Below are 20850 nucleotides of genomic sequence, written 5' to 3' on the forward strand. Positions count from 1 at the left end.
CGCTGGATCTTCAAAAGTATATGAAATTCGCGGCTTCGTTCTTGAATGAATAATTCATCAATTCTGGCTTCGCGAGACTAGTGGTTCAGTTGTTAAATACAGAGTTGAGAACACATCTTTCCAAAAAATCTCAAAGAGTGACCTAAAGTGCCACTCAAAAATCTCACTTAGATTAGAATTGTCTTAAATATGATTTATATCATATTCAAGCGTGCCCATTTAAATTTGATTGGTTCTGAATCAACACCAGATTCATGTTGGACATTTTAAAGGTATGTTTACATGACAGCGATGTACTAAAAATGGAAAAGTTTTTGCTTTGCGTTTTTCGTTTACAGGTGACAGCTTTGTCAAAACAATCCCCATTCATACAGATTTGCAAAAACGACAAAAAATGCTGTATTTTTAGTTAAAAGTCTGTCTCATGTAAACAGCCCCTAAGAAACACAATTTGGACATGCTTTAGTTTGGGTGAATCAGTTGTCAAAGAGGGAAAAATCTTTGAAGTAGGCTATCTCTGCTGTCAGTACCTGTGGTTGGGCCTGTAAATCTGTATTCCTGCATCCCGCTTTCTTCCCCCACCTCTCCAGTCTCCAGTCCAGTGGAGCGAATCTTAACATGAGGCGCACCCCGATCAGTATCTCTGCTCCACACAGCTGGCAACATCTGCTTCTGAAAGGGAGATAAGAAGGGCTTGGCAACTCCACCCTGCCACGTTCCACACAGTGTCCGTGCCCGTCTGCTTCCTGCTCCAACAGACCATTACCAAACCCAGCCACAGAACCATGGCACGTCTGCCTTTTCCGTATCTGTAGGACTCTCTCCCATGACTCAGGGATTCAACATCTGCCTGTACATCATAATGCATTATGAATGCAGCTTTCGCGGTTTCATGTTCATGGGATGTGAGTTTAAAAGTGCATTTAAAAGTTAAGTGGAATGAAACATAAATTCACTGTTTCATGGCAGAGTACAAAAAGCAACATTTTGAGTTTTCTCCTTCTGAAATTCAATACAGCGTTGAATTACTTTTGGAATGTGATAAAGATCCTTGAATGATAGATTTAGGACCTGTGAGACTTTGATTTAGGAACTACACTCTGAACTATGTTCGCTGTAGATGTTCAGCTCTAGCAAACAGGATGAAAATTTGCAAAATGCGATCAAATGCTGAGTGATTGAACTCTATTTATTGGGGGCAGTTGGGGAATTTAAAATGAAACAGATTCTTAGTGCTTAGGCTTAGGCTTAGGGCTAGGGTTAGGTATTTAAACAACATTTGTATAAACTGTACAAAATATGCTATGATATCAGGGCAGGTGTGTCCAATCCTGCTACTGGAGCCTTGAAAGGTGTCCTGGACAGTTCAGCTCCAACCTGCCTAAAATCACTTGCCTGGATTTATAGTAATCCTGAAGACTTTGAATAGCTGGTTCAGGTGTGTTACAGTAGATAAGTATTGGACCAAATCTCTGCAGGATAGTGGTCCTCTAGGAGGTTTTGGGATTAGAGTTGTTGTTTGGCAAAGATCTTCATCCAGGAACATACAGCATATTGCTTTGGGATTTGCATTACTAGTTATATTAGAATCATGTTAAAGCTATTTCTAAACAATATGTAATCCAAGTAGTGATCAGACTTGTGGCTGTGGGTAAAATGACTTCCCTTTATGTTCACCAAATGTCATATAATCAAGGGGACATGTGATCCTTGTCATCATACATGGCAGATAGGAGAGAGAGTGAGTGGTACGTTGTTATACCTGAATAGGCCCCAGCTGTAGGGCCTGTTAAAATTTCAGTGTACTAAGTAACCGGTGACAAAAGCAACTGCTGAGCCCAGCCTTTTGTTTTTGTTCTCCCAACAAAGTGCACAAGCCAACCTCCCCCGGTGTTACAGCACTGGGGACATGCCTGCGCTACTGAAATCCATCAACTAGGCAGAGGCTACTGACAGACCCGGGAGTTGCCTGGAAACTACTTCATAGCCGAGACGTGAACTGGGAGATTTTGGTATTCAGCATAGCTCTCGTTGTTCACAGTCTCATTCCTGCTGCAGTGCTTATCTTGTCTTGAAAGCATTCTTTCCTCCTGTGCTCAAATCGTTCCCTCTTTTATCCATCCATACTTAAATTTTCATCCACTCAAATCGAGTTGTTTTATTGGTTGCTGAAAGTTTTCAAAGGCATTTTTGTTTTGGAGGAAGCTGTAGTGATTTATGTGATGGGGATGACTAAATTTTTTTAAGGTTTTACATTCCCTGAGATCCTAAAACTTAGTCAGCTGCTTTGCTTTTTGCTGCCTCCAAGTATAAAGACAGCACACACAACATAAGGGAATATTGATTCTTAGTATTGCATGAAATTAAAGTCTACATTTCTCTTGGCTGCTCTCTTGGAATATTTCTTGTTTTCACTACTTTTTGCAATGCATTCTTGGATGGCCTTCTCTGTGAAAGATAAGTGATTCTGCTTTAGAACTTGGACAAAATAAAGTTACAGCATATGTTTGCTGCCTACTGTTTGGAACAACTTGTAGTGCTTTATTTGCTGTCTACCTACAGCTCACTAGGATTTGGAGCAGAGCTAATGGGAGCTGTTTTGAGAAGTCAAGGATGTGTTTTAGGATTAGTTTATTTATTAGTAGATGTGTCATACTAGTTTTCTCTAACTAATGGTAAAAGGGTGATTTATCAGTGTTAGACTTGAGTAGATAAAACCATATGACTCAAGCACCAGGCTGTGAAAGGCCAGCGCTTGAATCACCCCTCAGGAATTGTCTGGTATTTTTGGCATTCAAGACGTGAGAGTATTGTTGTTGTGCCTTTATTTTCTTTTTCGTAATCAAGCTGCTATAAATAGAGCAGTGTCCTGGACACTCCCAGAGACTTTTGGAGTATTTAACTACTGGCTTCTCAGTGTGTAAGTTGAAACAGTTGAAAATTCTGACATAAAAACTGGTATGGCTGCTTTAAATGGTTACAAAGGTCATCTTTTTTTCCTATTCTTTGAATGACAAGTCCAAACCTCACAGCTTTTGCATTTAAATCGCCCCACCACTAACCAAAATAACAACTGTAAAGATTAAATTTACCACTGTGGGAAACTGGAGCCCTTGTTCATTCTTTGTTCGACTGGTCATATCGCAGCAAGACGCAGGTACACACGGTAATAAAACATGCATACTTCTATGACTACTACCAAAATCTGTTTTATCCTACAACTCACAAAACACAGTTCTTACGCTGACATTGCCAGGGAAACATGTCATGCGTATCTCTACTCTAAAAGAGACACCAAAAAAACCCAGCCATCTGATGTAGCTAGTAAAGGATTATGTTCTTTTTAGTATTTACCATGAATCTGAGTGCTCTCCAGTGAAGTCTCTGTTGAGTTGTGCTAGCTGTGAGCATCTCTCATAATCTCTCTTTCTACAGTCTTTCTTTAAATCTCCTTCTTGCTCACTCTCTCTCCTCCCCCATCATGAGTGTAAACACCCCCTGCTGCTGATTGGCTATGAGTGTGTTGTGTCACTCGGCCCGATCCACTTTCAACAGCATTTCTCAGAAATTGCTTACTGCACATTACATTTTGCTTGATTTTTCTTTAAGCAAAGCATCATTTCTCATTTTTCTCTTTTGATTATGTTGGCCTGGATATGCTTTGGGCATGTTTTGTGGAAATGGCCATTAACAGTAACATTTGAATAGAGTTTTCGCTTCTGAGGTATTAATTTTTCAGGAATTAATGTGTGTATTGTAGAGTTGATATGGAGTTCTGGCTATATATACTGTTCTTTGGATTGGCTCTAAACGTTATATTGAGCTCTTTGTCCTTCTGGTTACTGGTATCAAATTATTTCCCTGCTGGACGCTCAATTGTTGGCTTGTCCATTTGGTTAAATGAACCGTCTGGTTCAGTAGGTTTGAGGCAGATATAATTGAGCTGGTGTAATTGGAGCATGCTTGAAATATTGATCTGTAAGATGATGTGGGGAATCCCACACACCGCTGCCAAACAACAGACACTGACAGCAACACCGTTGTGACGGAGCCAGTAAAGATGGGAGCATTGTCTCTTTCTCATCTTTCTCACTTATTTCATCATTGTATCAGCTTAGTGTAATTGAAATATGTATATGAGCTGTCTGTTATGTTATAAAATTGGTTCAATTGCATCATAAACAGTTGTGAACAAGAAGGATTGGGGTTCAGCGATTTATATTGAAAACTGACAACGGTGTTATTTTTAACTAAAACCATTAAAAATAATTAATAGTTTTTCTATTTTACAGTCTTTCAGTGTTATAGGAAAACTTTAAAAAAGAAAATTAGAAATGGCAATAGAAAATACATTTTATATTTGAAACTAAAATTAAAATGAAAAATAAAAAATATATATAATCTAATTCAAAGTAGTTATTTTGTACTGTTTTAATGGCATGGTTTAAAACACTGAATCAACAATTTTTCTGTCTTTACTTAAAAATGTTCACAGAAGTTTTAGCGTGCATATTTAACACAAATCTTTTTCTTTTTTTAGGGGAACATTTAATAAAACAGAAACAAGCTTTTTTTTTTTACTGAAACATTCTTTTTTTCCGCTTAGATTCAAAACTTAGCAACAAGGTTCCTTTTAAATCCATTTTAGAGCAAGTGCATATTAATTAGGTGTGTAATGTGTATATATGCTTTCTGGCTTTCCAATACGTTGTAAAAAAAAAAATTGCTCTAATGCTCTAATATAACCAGTCATTTACACTGTTAATACCCTGATGTTGACCGTGTGAGCACAGGTGAGGCCTGAACAGCACACGTTGCTATCTGTGTTTAAATTAAACTCATTTAAGCCTTGCCAATTTAAACCTTGAAGCACAAAAGACACGAAAGAGAACTCGCGCACACGCTGATTTGTGTGTCCTCTCATCTGAAGCACGCACATGGAAGCCACTTCTCAGACTACACGCAAATAGTGAGTTCTCTTCCAATTGTGCTTGAACGGACAAATTCACACAAAAATTGTCAACATGCCCATCTTGGCGAGTATCCTAGCAAACATAGTAGGTTACGTCTTAAGTGAACGTAAACAATCGAGAAAGACAACGCATGTGTACCAGAATCAGTATTTTGGATCCGTGCATTGTCTTAGTGACAGCAGCCTAATATTCCTGCTGTCTATTAAACAACAGAAGACAAGGAAATCACTCACTGCTCTTACTGGATAGGTTTTGTAGCTTTAAAGGTGCAATAGGTGATCTGGGAAATGCTAACTTTAGCCTGCTAGCATTGAAAGCATATGATCCCATCCCGCCCTCCCTGCAAGAAGCGATTGTTTGCATACAAGTATGTGATTCTGAAATGACTCCAGTTCAGAAGTTGACCTGTTGACATAAAGGAAAGAATGCACTGTATTTCAGCTTTATTCATATGCAATTTCAGGACATATCGGCAACCCAATCGAATCTCACTGACGCAGTGGAATGCAAACACATTTTGACTGACAGGCAACAGTGGTATCATTTTATTTGGACTGAATGCAATGATTGAACAAACATTTTATGGTCCTATGCATCCACACATGATATTATGAAAAATACATTAAGACCGCTTCACATAGTGATTGCTATCAGGATAGACTTTCAACCAGCATAACAAAAAAAATATTCTGTAGAGAATCACCTTTTGCACCTTTCATAATGATTAATCTTTGTTTAATTTATACAGTGAGGATTATATGTAATGCAATTTTATATTTGATTTTATTACATTTTTGTACCGGAAAATTACTGTTAGATGCCAAAATCACCTGAAAAGGAGTTTATATCTTTGCTCTGTTGCATGTATTTGTGCTGGTGCTTGAAGTTTGATTATTTCTTATTTTCTTCATTTTTATTTTTATTTTTCCCTGAACATAGCATATGCCGAACTGTAAAGAAATTGTGACCCTAAAACTGTGATAAAAACCAAACCGTGATAAATTGAAAACTGTTACACCTCTAATATTAATATATATCAAATAACATCAGAAGGATTTAGTTGAACAATACATAATTAGATTAGTTAAAGTCCAACTGAAATCAAAATGGACCGTATTTACTTTGTTAGCGCATATAACTAGTCTTGTGGTGAACAATTAATCTGTGCAAGTTAAAACACACAAAACATTTTTTGGCTTCGTAATCTTTAATCAAAATCTGAAAATGCCCCTCCCCTCTGCATTGGAGGACCTTCCCTGATGACGTAGGTTTGAGGACTTAGGTTGGGAAACGCTTAACCACTCCCCTCATCGTTAGTCTGTAATGAGCGAGAGATGGAGAGGAGGAGCGCTAGAGTAAAACCCTGCCCTCTGTTCAATATTCCTTTTCACTGGGAAATACGTCACAGCACTGGAGAAAAGTCGTTTGCAACTTCCGGTTCACGCGGACTTTAAGCCCCCAAATTTTTTTTTTTACTGTGCTACAGGTACAGTAGTTGCGTGATCGTTTCTGCATATTTTGAAATGCTCCAATGAACACTGATGCTTTTCAGTTGTAAAAAGCTGAACAACCACCTTCTAGGCGCATAGAAATTCTTTGACTATTATTATATACTTGCCAGTAATGATTTAAATGATATCGTCTTAGTATACGTTAATGCCATTAGTTTTCAATGACTAACAGTAGCCTGGGGCTACCTGCAGAGTGGCACACAGAGCAAGTCTTGACTCATGTCAAGCGTGTTTCATGCATTTACACTGTCAATTGTAGAATTGATCGAGGCTCGAAGGGATTGACCCGAGGAAACTGCCGCATCTGTCATGAACTCTGAGCTTTCTACACTCACACAACCTCATCAATCTCTCTCACACCGCTGTGACCAGACTGTAGCTTCTGAAGTGTAAATCATGTTTGTTTTAGAGCCCTGGAGCCATTTTTGCACTCGTTTTTTAAATGATTAAAGTGAGGAATCGTGAGTGAAGTGGGTTCGTGATCAGAGTAGAAATGCTGTTGTCTGGAGGCAGAATCTCATGTCTGGGATTGCACTGCTATGCAGCCGATGGGCAGCTCAGTTCAGCTGCTGGGGAATCAGCTGTTGCCTCGGCTTGTGTTCCACCAGATTATTTGACCTTTGACCCCTGAGCTGCCATTAGACTTGTGCATTTTTTTAATGTTAAAATGCATTAAAATGCTGTTCGCAGTTTAGTATGTGGAGTCAATCATTAGTAAGCCATTCGCAGGTTGATTTCGAAGATGCACAACTTCGAATTAGTGTTGTCAAAAGTACCGACTTTGGTACTGACATTTAAAAAATGTGATGATACCAGCATTTCCCTCTTTTTGAGCGCTGTTGAACAGATTCTTACACACCTATGATTGGCCATTGTGTTCACGCACTCAACATATGTCTCTGATTGGCCATTGTGTTCACATGCTCAAAATATTTGTCTCTGATTGGTTACAATAATCAACGCTTCAGTAACATGTTGTAAATAGACATCTTTGACGCTCTTCACCAAGCGCTTATACAGATACACACGAGAGCGTTTGAAAGCAAAGCAGGTGTCTATCAGGGGATATATTAGGGATCCGTTGATGGATGCTTGCTTTCAAATGATCCCTTTTGTATCTGCGTAAGCACTCGGTGAAAAGCGTCAAAGATGTCTATAGAGGGTATGCATTAACATAATTTTCCCGCCAGACAGCACCCTCTCTTCCGGACTGAGTGGCAAAAGAGCTGCTGCATGACTGGATTTAATGGGGGAAACTGAGAAAACGCAAATAAAACAAAATTAGTTTAAATTACAAAAACAAGTATTGACCTGCAGCCAGGAATCGTGTTTCCTGACATTTAAATGTGCCTGATTACGACGCCAGGGAAATATATAAAGCAAATTTGCTACCTAACGCTTTATATAAATACAATATAGGTAGGTGTAAATCCGGGTGATCACTTATATCAGTGTTATAAACAATCATATTTTGATAATTGGTCAAAAAAAGTATCTGTATAATCTGTATTGTTGCAAATAACTGAATTAAGAATAATTTATTAATATTTTATATTATTTTAATACATTTTCTCTTTTCTGTCCTTTTCTGTTACTTTAAATAAAAGCGTTATTTTATTTTATTGGCTTGTATTTTTTTAATTCAGATTCCATAAAATTATTTGATTTCATCAAAAAGTCAAATATTAATATACAAAAAAACTCATTTGAGAAATTAATAATTAAGGAAGTTTCGGTTTTTGGCCAAGTGCATCCAGAATTTTCATTTCGTTGCATCCGTATTTCATACATTACAGCATTAAAGAAAAGTAAACAGTCAATAATAAAATAAGTACAAATAAACAAAATTAGCAGTAGCACAAATAAATACAACTGAACAAAGTTCAGGTACAGAAATTTAATCAAATGTAAAATAACACTGCATAGTTTTCTTTTTATACATACAATGTAGATTAATCCTTATTAAAGTTACAAAAGTTTCTTTTGTTCATTGATTAACGTAAAAGTCATTAAGACCGAATGCACAGATCCAATATACTGTATGCGTTTTCTTTCTCACTTGTTTACGTTCACTTAAAGGTGCATTAAGCAACTTTTCATGTTAAAAATACCCGTTTTCTAACCCATACATGCTTAAACAATTGCCTGATGGGCTGAATGAGCCCTTCTCTGATCACTGAGATTGTCTCTATAATCCTGTAAAGTAAAGGGATTCGGGACGGAATTTTAGACTGGGCGTGACGTCATGCGCGTTCACGGCACGCTCACCTGGCTGTCTGGCAGGTTTGTGTATTCGCCGCCATTCTCCGTAGAAGATGGATTCTAAGAGACCGGCTTGTAGTTAATTTCAAACACCAACGCAAACTCCACGTAAGATAAAAAAAAAAAAAAAACTTTTGTCCGTGAGCGTGTTTTGTTCTGGCTGCAGTTTCGCTTAACGCCAGAGGGGGCATAGTTCTGCAAAAACTCAGAGACTTGCGCAATGCACCTTTAAAACAAAACTGACTCTTACGAGGATATTTTGACATAATTTTGTGTGTAATTGTCCATTCAAGCACAATAAGACGCGAAAGAGAACTCCATTCAGTATATGCGCACTATATGAGCGGCTTATTTTTGTTCACACGCTTTGGATGCACAGCACAGAAAATGCTGCACAAGTGCCAAATTGAGTTATTTTGCGTCTTCTCGCGCTTGAATGGTCACATTAAAATGTGCACACAGAAAGCAATAAGCAGAATTGGACAATGAATCAATGAAACTATGAATTTTCCTGAATTGGACATGGGTTGTAAACAGGGGTGTAAACGGCTCATTTCGTCAAAATTCACTCTTCTGAAAAGCACATTTGTTCACCTATGTGATTCGTGTAGACCTGAAGTGCTTGACTACAATAGTGGCTAGTGAGCCTGGCAATCCTGTTTCTGAATGTATTTATTGTTATATTTCAAATATAACCTTAAATAATGTTGATTATTATTACATTAAAATTAAATATTATAAAAAAATATAAATACATATGAAAATAACTTAAATGTACGTATTTGTACGAAATGTAAGTATTTCCTCAGATCTGTAATTGTCTCATCTTTTTTTTAACCCTTTGTGAGTTTGCATGCCTGATTTGATTTGATAGCTAATTAGCTATACAGCGAATTGAATCTGTGTAAGTTATTTTGGGAACTTTGATTGTTCAGACTTTTGCTAAGAACTAGACTTGAAACTTTAATTGAATAATTATGCTCTGTGATTAAGTTCCTTAGTGTTTGATTTATTCTCATTCTGCGTGTTTAAACCTTGAGAATGTTGAAGTGCTGCTCCATATTCAGATTCACACTCTTGTCTGTCTTCACACTGTCATAATGGATGAACATTAGTTTTCTGCAGTTAGAAATTCCTTTTAGGTTTCTTGAAATGTATTATCTCAGCTTCACCCTCTATGGGCTGTCCATTGTGTTTATTTAAAATATCTTTGCTATTGTTTAAAGTCTGTTTCTTTGGACGTGTTTTAGTCACAGACCGTAGCATTTGCATGTGTTGTTGACAATGGCAACAAAAGAACTAGACAGAAAAAGCACTGGAGTCTCCCTTTAATCACAGTTCAGTTCTCAAACATCTGTCGTGAACGCATATCTGCATTCACAAACAGTCAGTATCATGCCTATTAGACGTTCTCTTGCCCATTGTAAGTTTATGAAATTCTATAATCATCTGAGCTTCTTCAGAGCAGAATCAAAAGAGAACGAGAGTTTTTCGTGTTTAAGCTAAACAAACTATTTTTGAATCACTTTAATTTAATGATTGAATAGTGCTGCATAGACTTTTAATTATTTTCATAAAGTTTCATCCACTCTGCAGCATTTTGGTCAAGCTCCACCCACTAAAGACAGGAAGCGAATAAATACCTCAGTTAAAAATGTCAGTTTAAATAGGTTTGTGTGTGGGTTTTAGGGATGTAAAAAAAAAAAAAAAAAAAAAAAAAAAGAATTAGCATATTTATGTTTCTTGAACATATTTAGCCAAATGCTTCATTTTTTTTCATATATTATATTATATTATATTATATTATATTATATTATATTATATTATATTATATTATATTATATTATATATCAAAGCCTAATAAAGGGGCCTCAAAAGGGGGATTTTTTTTAGGGTGCCTTGGCATTTAAAAAGTTTGAAAAAACCCTGATATAGAGAATCTTTCAAATTAATAAGCAATAAATAAACTTTTAAATTTGATTGATTTAATGATGTCTGTAGCCAATAATTGATGTACAAAAACACATTGTTTGTCCCAAAACATCTCAGTGTAAATGCTTAATTTTTTTAATTATATTTTATTATTATTATAAAGACTGTTCTGAAAAAAAAACTTTTTTTTAAAAAATTATTTTTAAATTAACAAAATTAACAAAGCATAAAGCTTGCGATTATTGGATGGGAGGCGTGCTACAAAATCATCAAGTGAAGACAGCATAGACAAATGATCAATTCTTGGGATTTAGGAAACGATATGTGTTCATCAAAATGATGATCGATTAAATTATACTTTTTATACAATTTATTATTAATAGTAGAAGATTGACAATTCATCATCAGCACCAAATTTCCTGATCATGGCAGCTTGTTTGTGTTGCTGGGATTGTTTTTTCCCCTGTGTGTATAATGTAGGTTCACATTTGTACTGTACTGTACTGTGTTTGGATCTTCTGGGGAATTGAGAGAACAGGATTCCCTCAAGTTTCAACGAATGTATGTTCCTCTCACCCTCTCTCCTGCCCCCACCAGCCCATCCTAATCATAATGAAACGTGAAGAGACAGTCTAGCGTGAAGAAATGTGCGTCCCCGAGCACACTCGTTCTGTCGCTCTCATCGGGTTTATTGGGGCAGAAGGAGAGGTTGCGCTGGAGATGAGACCCCATCCTTCAAGCACTTGAAGAGAGAGTGAAAGGGGGCAATAGGACAGAAGGTGTGGCCGCTGTTACTATCAGCCTTGAGGCATGTTCTGCTGTGATCATACATATTTTAAGACTTGCCAGCCAATAGGATTCAAGATAAGTGTTACACACAAAATGGATGGAAACAATGAGGACAATAAACAAATGGACAAATGTATACATCGTGTTTGGTTAAAGTCCAGTCTCGCACTAATAAGCTTAACAGCTCAGTGAGGCAAAGACGCTCAAATCATTTCAAATACTCCAAAACCCCACAAATGGCTCTTTAATCCAGGCTGCTGTTGGCCATCAAATGCAGGAAAATGAGGTGCTAAATGTTCTCTGAGCAGCTTAGCATAATCATTATTCCCTCTGTTACAATGGCATCATATTACAGATCTGCTGCTATTGTAGAGTCATTAACACTGCTGCTTGTAAATCAGCATGCTAATGTTGTCTTTGAGAGACGTGGCCTGGGAACCATCTCTTGTTTGACTGAAATGACATCAGTAATAGTTAAGTTGATTGATGTTTTGATAAAATCCATGTAGTGCTGTAGTTTTAGTTCATCTGAAATGGTTTTATGACAGGAGTAACTTGCACTGAACAGTGTTACAGGTTTATAGTTAACACAAAAATGTACTTTGTCATCATTTATTGACACTTGTGTCTTGAGCAAGCTGCTCTTTTCCATACACTGAAAGTTGACTGCCTTCCAAAAACAGAAAAAAGCACCATTAAAATAGTTGGGTTGTATATTCCAGAACTTAAAGTTGGCACGAAATGGAAACTGACCCTATTTCCTAAATGCATATTTATGATTTTATTGCGAACAATTCATCTTTTCATGTGTTCAGCATTCCAGTTGTTCAAACAATGGCACTATCCACAAGTTCATGGGTTTGAATGCATGAACTGATAGTAATGTTTCCTCTTTTATTTTTCCGGTGAAATGACAGACTTCTCCCTGGCAACGTATGCTGGACTTCTCCAATTCTTATCACAAACCTTTCTTACAATTATCTTCAAACTCTAATTTAGATCTGCTTCCATCCAATCAACAACTGGTGAATTGTATGTTAACATACATAAGAAATAATTTGTCGTTACTTCCGTTACATCTTGTCTTTAAGTGATTTGATAACTTTGTGTGAGGAAAAGACCAAATTCAAGTTGTTCTTCACTGATAATTGTCATTGAATTATTATGTTAATGACAATTGGTTTCTATTATGACATTTGTTTCTGTGATGTCAGCTTCTGCACACAGACTGTGCACAGACCTGCGACATTCATGGCTCTGTAGAGATCTCTTCAGTGGACTCAGCCCTGCTGTTGAGTCTGTTTTTTGTCGATACCAACAAACATCATTTTTAATAGTATTTTGTCATATGGTCTAAGGCAGAGTTTTTTGTTGTTTTTTTGCTGGAGGGCAAGTAAAAAAATAATACTGAAAGAGATTACCAAGTCAACCATTTTTCATCAATCAAGTCTTATTTTTCTTATAACTGTTTAGATTCTGAACCAGCAATGCCCAAACATCGGTTTTGGATCGATTTTTGATCAATTTTTGGTTCTTTTTATAATGAAACGGTGAATCAGGTTAACAAAACAGTTGGTTTGATTCACTCAGACAGCTCAGTAAGAAAAGTAACCAAAGTACCATGACATTAATTCTCTTTTCCTCTCTCTAATCTCTTGTGAACTGGATTATGAGGCTTTTCCTGTTTCCACAAAAGCTCACAAGATAATTACAGTTTTTCCCCTCTTTTTTTTTCGAAAAAAGAGGCCAGAGTGAATCAGATTTTCGAACTCCTTTCTCTCGAGTCCATTTTTTTTATAAATTTTTTTTTTACTTAGCATTAAGGGGAAAAAAACCTCTCCTTGATTTCCTTGAGGATTGATGTTCTCAGTTTATCTCCGCTTTGATTGTTGTGGCCTGGATCGGCAGCGCTTGCGAATTTTTAAGCTGCGATTTTGTTTTTTGACCACTGAAAGCTTAAAGACAGTTTTCCAGAGAAGGAGAGCGCTGTGCCTTGGAAAAAAGAGAGAAGTAGGAAGCGTGAGGGAGCAAAGCCCTGAGAATTTTTATTTTGGCCCAGTCCTGCCCCCTGCCTTCACTCTTAGCCACCCCAAACGCCCCCTTCCCCCTCCCTCCCTCATTCACACATTCAGGAAACAGGGGACCCTGCCAGAAGCCCTTTCTGTTTCCGGGAATCAGGCCCACAGGGCTGCTGTGTAGTGGGCCGGCTCTGACGTGAAGGCTATTGTTCCCGTGCGGAGCTCCATTGTGGAGGGGAAGGAACAGCAGCAAAAACAAAAAACACCCGCGGAAGGAGCTGAGAGGGAGGGAGGACAAGATGTCTGAGCTATTTCTGTAAAGAGGCTCCTTCCCAAAGTGAGGTCCGCTCGCTGATGAGATACGGCGGCTCTTGCGTGTTCGGCTGCAGAGTTTATCTCTATGATCTATCTCAGTACTCTGCCATGTTAAAGGATGACGCACAAATTCAAAAATACATGTGACTCATGAGAATGGAGGATCTGATGTCTGTGGAAACATGCAAACTTGTGTTAGATGAAAGCCTTACTGTACACAACCAATGTCTTTTCCGCTCTGTGGTCAAGGGCAGAAATCCCTGCTGGAAAAACCAGGTCACACCAGCTTAACATGTTCAGACTGCTTGAAGTGTAGTACAAAACTACACACTTTTTGAAATCAACTAGTCAATGAATTGTTCTTGAATGAGACTTTCTATTTGTTTGGATACTTTAGGGGGCATTTACTTAAGACCATTTACTTAACAGACACATTTTTACCTTTACAAGGTCGGGAACCGAAGGGAATACTTACAGCTGAATCTTATCCTTGTACAGTACATGAATCCATTTGCAAGACACACCAAACAGATTATGGGCTGCACAACCGGCAGGGGAAATTTTAGGGTGATGGAAAGTCAACCATAAATTCATTATGCAACACCACCAATAGCAGTGCACACAGTATATAGGCAGTTACAGCATAATGGTGACTGTACTAAGGAGAGAAAATTGAGACAGAACTGCAAAAATAATGATGTAATGATCCCAAGCAAACAAGACAGAAAAATAATAATGCATGGCCTCTGTGGGCTTGTTTGGATATGTCTGGAAACGGTCATTAGTGGTGTTTGCTGAGGCAGTATGTCAACCAGTAGAGATTCCACTATACTGTTTATCTGTGCTATTAGATTATAACTCACTAGAATATCAGTAAATAGTAATTGGTTATGTAGTAGGCCTATATAAAATATCTCTGGGTTGAATTTCCTGCAGGAATAGCTATTTGTTATATACACTTTCCATAATTTAACTGTCACATACCATGATGTAGATAGCATGGTTATTTTGCTCACCTCTTACTCTTACTTGATCATTTATAATATATTAATAAAATGACCTAGATATACATATATTGTGGCATCGTGAGAGGGTGTGTGTCAAAGAAGGGAGGTATGTGCCGTCTAGGTGATTGCATAATATAATTTAGCTTATTCTTTAACTTATTTAACTAATTCTTTACTAAATTAATTATTTAAAATCAACTTTTATATTAACTTGTGTATAAATATTGTAGAGATTTGGGTGGTGGGCTCTTTTAACATGGGCTAGTTAGAAATTAGTAATTTTATGTTTAATGTTATCTTAAAATAATGTTAATGTTTATATCACACAAAAAAGTTTGGTGTCAGTAAGATTTTTCTTTTTCTTGTGTTCAGCAATGATGCATTCAATTGATCAAAAGTGACGAATACATGTACATTGTTACAAAATATTTCTATTTCAAATTTCAATTTTCTATTCATCTAAAAAAAAATCTTGATTTAATTTTTTTTACAGCACAACTGTTTTCAACATTGATAATAATAAGAAATGTTTAGCTAAATCAGCATATTAGAATGATTTCTGAAGGATCATGTCACGACTGGAGTAATGATACTGAAAATTCAGCTTTACCATCACAGGAATAAATTAGATTTAAAAATATATTAAAATGGGAAACCGTTATGTTAAACTGTAATCATATTTAACAATGCTACTGTTTTTAGTGTATTTTTGATTAAATAAATGCAGCCTTGGAGACTTTTCTTTCATTAAAAAAAGTCTAACTGGTCTTACTGACATTAAATAAATCTCACCGACCTTTGGAATGGTAGTTGTACCACTTTTGAAAAATGAATTGCTATTGTTAAACTTCTATTAGCCTTTTTCTTTTCTAAATATACGTTCTTTGTCTTCCAGGTTTCCCAAAAAAGCGAGCAGGTGAGTGCTGTTCCTCCTTCCTGTTGCTCTTTCATAGTGAAACACCCTCATAGTCCCAGAGAGAAGACAGACAGCGATATGGGCAGGTTGAGGTAGACACAACACTGATGCTGCCGCTGATATGAACACAGTGACACAGTATGGAAATAAAATGCTCAGATTCACAGCATTAACTCAGGCGGTAACACTTTCAGGCGGTCTCATTTGTTAACGTTAGTTAATGCAACATGAACTAACAATGAACAATACATTTGTTACACTATTTATTCATCTTTGCTAATGTTAGTTAATACAAGCCCAGCTGTTAAGTTTAGCTTGCTTATTTTCTTGTGAGCAGGATCCAAAGCGTACACTCATCAAATGCGAATTAAAAAATGGCAAAACTCACTAACTTCTAGGAATTACAACATATATAAAATCAAGAATCATAAGAATCATTATCTGTGGCCGGTTGCATAAACTGCTTAGACTAGTCTTAAAAATTAGTATTCTAAATTTTTTTCTTTAAGGCTGGTCCTAACTTTTTAAAGTCAGTTACATTAAAAGGTAGATCGGTCCAATTTGAATTATAACCTCTTAGTTAACTGCTAATTGGCCAAACTAATTCTTAAAGGGATAGTTCACGCAAAAATGAAAATTTTGTCATTACTTACTCACCCTCATGTTGTTCCAAACCTGCATGAGTTTCTTCTGTTGAACACAAAAGAAGATATTTTAAAGAATGTTGGTAACCAGACAGTTGACAGCATCCATTGACTTCCATTTCGAGTAGGAAAGAAAAAGTACTGTGGAAGTCAGTGGCTCACGTCAACTGTGTCTGGTTATCGACATTTTTCAAAATATCTTCTTTTGTGTTCAACAGAAGAAAGAAACTTAAACAGGTTTGGAACAACTTGAGGGTGAGTAAATGATGACAGACTTTTCATTTTTGGGTGAACTAAAGTCTTAGGCTATGTTCACACTTAGCGTCTTTTTTGACAAGAAAAAGTTGACAACGGCGTTTTTTTTGCAAAAAAAAAACGCTGGCAGCGTTCGGTTACAAATAGCAGCCGAGCGCGTCTTTTGTTGCTATAACAAGAGCTGGAACAGTAGCCTAGTGCTGTGTGATGCAAAAAATGTCGAGAAAGAGAAAGTTGGCTCTTGCGTTGGCTTTTGAAGTTACCGGGGAGGAGAATGTCGGTTCACAAAGACGTTTGTGGGTGCACGACAGACAGTTGTTCTTGTTGTTATGGAAACGACAGGTCTCGCTACTCGCTTGTCATTGGTCAGCTGTCAAAAAGGCGCTTGACGTAGGGCGTTCTTTTCAGAAAAGTTGAACTTTTTCAACTTAAAAAGACGCTCTGAGCTGCAGAAAAAGACGCCGGCGGTGGCGTCTAAAAAAGCGCTCAGGACTTTTTTGAAAAAACGGTTCACTCCATAGGGTTATAATGTAGAACAGACGCTGGCAGTTTGAAAAAAGACGCTAAGTGTGAACATAGCCTTAGGCCTACACTCTTAAAAAAGGTTCCAAAAGAGTTTTTGAAGCATTGATATGGAATAACTTTTTTGCTTCCCCAAACAATCTTTCAGTCAACAGTTCGTAAAAGAACCATTTAATGTAAAGAGCATTTGAATTATCTGAAGAACCTTCTTCCACTATAAAGAACCTTCTGCGCAATGGAAAGGTTCTGATAATTATAAAGTTTTTTTCATGGAACCACCAATTCTAATAAAGAACCTTTATTTTTTATTTTAAATCTCTATAGTGGCTAAGTTTATGCAACTGGCCCCTGATCGTGTTCAACCAAATTTTATTTTATTTTATTTTTTATAAAAAAATTTTGAGGAAAATTGATCATAATTTGTATCTAATCATTTTTTTCCCCTTCTGAAGTTTGGGGATGGTATGATTTTTTAAATGTTTTTAAAAGAAGTCTCTTATGCTCACCTGGGCTGCATACATTTTTTTCAACAACACAATAAAACAGTAATATTATGAATTACAGTTTAAAATAACTTTTCTATTCTTGCATATTTTTAAATGTTTTTTTTTAAAGCATTCTTTGATGTGTAGAAAGTTCAAAGAGCAGCATTTATTTGAAATGCAAGTTTTCTGTAACATTAAAAACTTTAGATGAATGTGTTCTTGTTGAAGAATAAAAGTATTAATTTCTTTAAAAAAATATCTTACTGACTCCTAACGTTTTAATTAATATGGGACTTTGTGGGGGAGGAAAAAATATATTTTTAAATGCTTTTGCGTTTTCTCGCAAAACGTTTGCGTTCCCACAAGAATCTTTGCGTTCACTCGCAAAGAACTCAAAAAAGTTTCTGGGGGGAACGCAAACATTTTGTGAATGAATGCAAAGTTTCTCGTGGAGCGGTGTTGGATCAGGCAGGTGTGTTGGATCAGGGTTGGATCTGAACTCTGCTGATAGGTAGATGTCTAGGAACAGGATTTGGCACCCCTGCTTTAGAGGCTTCGTAAATTAAAGTAACATCAAAACAAAAATAAGAGGAAAAAAATCGCAATGTGTCTTTCATTTTTTGTGACCGGTGGGAAGATGGAGACTTGTATGGAATCCGATTAGCTTTGCTGTTTGTTACAAGTGTGCAAAACAGCTAAATAATTGCACTCATAGAGACAAAAAAATATTTTTAATTAAAATAAATGCAAAGTAAAAATAGATTTTCTCAATTTACCAGGACAATATGCTAAAACCCTCTCTGGGAAGTGCCATCTATAAATGTATCCCCTTTAAAGTACCATATTAAAGCTAAACTCAGAATTCACTTAATGGATGACTACGCAACCATCCTGACCCATCAACATGATAGCTCTTTTGTAATTGGTGAATTCACAGTGAACAGTAGTTTGCATTGTGTTGGTCAGAAATGTTTTGTCTGCTCTCTCTGGGCCTGTTTTTGGACATGGGGCATGAGTGTGACCTTTTGTAAGTGGATCCAAATTTCCTGTCTAGTTTTTGTGTGCTGCTGGATAAGAATAGCATGATGTGGCGGTGATGGTGACCCTTTTTCCCGTTTTTGTGTGTGTGTGTGCGCACAGGACAGGAAGTATTCTCAGCAAGGACCATCCCCCAGACAAAAAGCCCAAAAGCGACAAGGCGTCAGTCCCCCCCTCGCATGAGTTTGACCCCACAGGTAAGAACCCGCCTGTTTGCCTCCTTGAAAGACATCTAAATAATGCATAACTATCTCGCTCTCTCGTTTTCTTCATTTCAAGAATATTTTGTGTTGCAAAACAAGAGGTTTCAGTGTTTTCAAGTTATTTAGTTTGAAAGCTAACAGGAACTGACGAAGTTAATCAGGTTATTTGTAATGAAATGCATATATCTGGGTTGTGACAGCTTGGATATTGTGCAGATATAGTGCACATTGCTCTAAAGAGCAGTGAACTTGCATGTCTGTAGATTTATTGTTTGAGAGATTGAATGCAGACCCAACTTGTGCTGCTGGACTGCCTCAGTCTGTATAAAGATAATTACAGCAGGAACATGTCAAGCTGTGACATCAGAGGGACCACAGGGACCTCAATCATCATTTAAATGCTGGAGTAGCACCTTGTTTAAAGGTTTAACACTGACTTTGACTTTTGGCCACCGCTGAGTAATGTGACTCAGTGCAACACTTAAAGGGGTAGTTTACCCATAAACAATAAAACCTGTCATTAAACATTATATTATTGGCTTATCTGCAACATGCACTACCGTTCAAAAGTTTGGGTTCTGTAAGATTTTTAATATAAATGCTGTTTCTGTTCTGAAAAATGTATCACAGTTAAAAAACACTAAACAGCAACTGTTTTTAACATTGATAGTTATAAGAAATGTTTATTGAGCACCAAATCAGCATATTCAGGGCTCTAGACTGCATCTAAATGCTTGTATTTTGCGAACTTTTTTACTGTTGATGCGACTGAATTTTGTTAGAGGTCACACTGATGCCACTAACAATTTGCCTAACTAGTAGGCACTGATGACAAATGCACCAAAAGCGGAACGAACAGCATTACTCATTTGAACTGCGCCACGCGGACCATTGATCAGCTCGGCCCAAAAGACAGCGAGAAGATCCGGTGAGAACGTTCGAATTCGAGTTTTTCGATACAAAGCACAAATGTCTTGTGATTTTAAAATAGTTTGATAAAACTGCGCTGACTTTCTCAACAAAACTGCTGCTAAAATATTGTGCCACAGCGATCCAGTTAGAAGGCTTTTCGATCCACAAATCTCCAACATTTACCATGGATTTATTGTCCACTAACTATAACCGTGGTGTTGTGGCAGAAAGGTGGGATATTCATATAGAATGCAGACAAGTATTTAATGTATTAAAGGAGTAGTGGAACATAATTACAGTATTTTATAGTTTTTGTGCATTTGTATTTAGACAGTGCATTTTGGCTACCGTTTTTCATAACAAATACCACAGACCAATTGCCAATTTTAATAGGAGTAGAGTCTTAACTCAAACAGACAGAATATTTAAATGTTACTGTATAAAATGTAAGAAATATAAGAAAATGTTAACAGTTTTGTGTTTTTTTAAATAAAAATACATTTATATCCACATCTCAACTCATGCTACTGTCAAATGTGGATTTCCAAGAGACAAAATTATTAAATAGGATTAATATTACAGTGCTATGGGCAGGTTGAGGGTAGACACACAACACTGATGCTGCCGCTGATATGAACACAGTGACACAGTGTATGTGCAGTGCTAGGAAATCAGGTGCTGGTGCCACTATATGCAGAACTTTGTGTCACCGGTGCCACTGCTCTCAAATGTCAACTTGGAGCCCTGATATTAGAAAGATTTCTGAAGGATCATGTGACACTGAAAACTGGAGTAAGGTTTTTTTTCTATTCCACTGCACTACTTTTCCATTGTTTTTCTATGTAAAAGCGCTAGACAGACCCGGTTAACTGTTGCGCTCACGTCTCGCAACTTTTGCAGGTCTTGTGCATGACAGCTTTCTAAAAACGTGGTGCTGAAGTTCAACTTTGAAAAAATGCGTCTCTATATGTTGCGTTTTTTTCCGCTTCTCTGACCTGTTTTTTTTTAACCACACGAACGCGCTCTGTGTGAATGGCCCCTATTGGCTGCTGAAAATTCAGCGTTTTT

At 37.0% G+C, this 20850-nt stretch overlaps 1 protein-coding gene across 2 annotated transcripts in view; it reads left to right on the forward strand.

Moving 5' to 3' along the window:
- arhgef12b (Rho guanine nucleotide exchange factor (GEF) 12b) overlaps positions 1-20850 on the forward strand; it is a 75381-nt gene that overhangs the window by 14597 nt on the left and 39934 nt on the right. The window contains exons 2-3 of one of the 2 annotated variants that reach the window (XM_082170080.1): positions 15703-15723; positions 18770-18864. In XM_082170080.1, coding sequence (XP_082026206.1) covers positions 15703-15723; positions 18770-18864 — 116 coding nt within the window. The remainder of the gene's footprint in view (positions 1-15702; positions 15724-18769; positions 18865-20850) is intronic. The other variant, XM_082170081.1, reaches the window with a different exon arrangement.

This window comes from Leuciscus leuciscus (genome assembly GCF_965113295.1).
Source record: "Leuciscus leuciscus genome assembly, chromosome: 5".
NCBI lineage: Eukaryota > Metazoa > Chordata > Actinopteri > Cypriniformes > Leuciscidae > Leuciscus > Leuciscus leuciscus.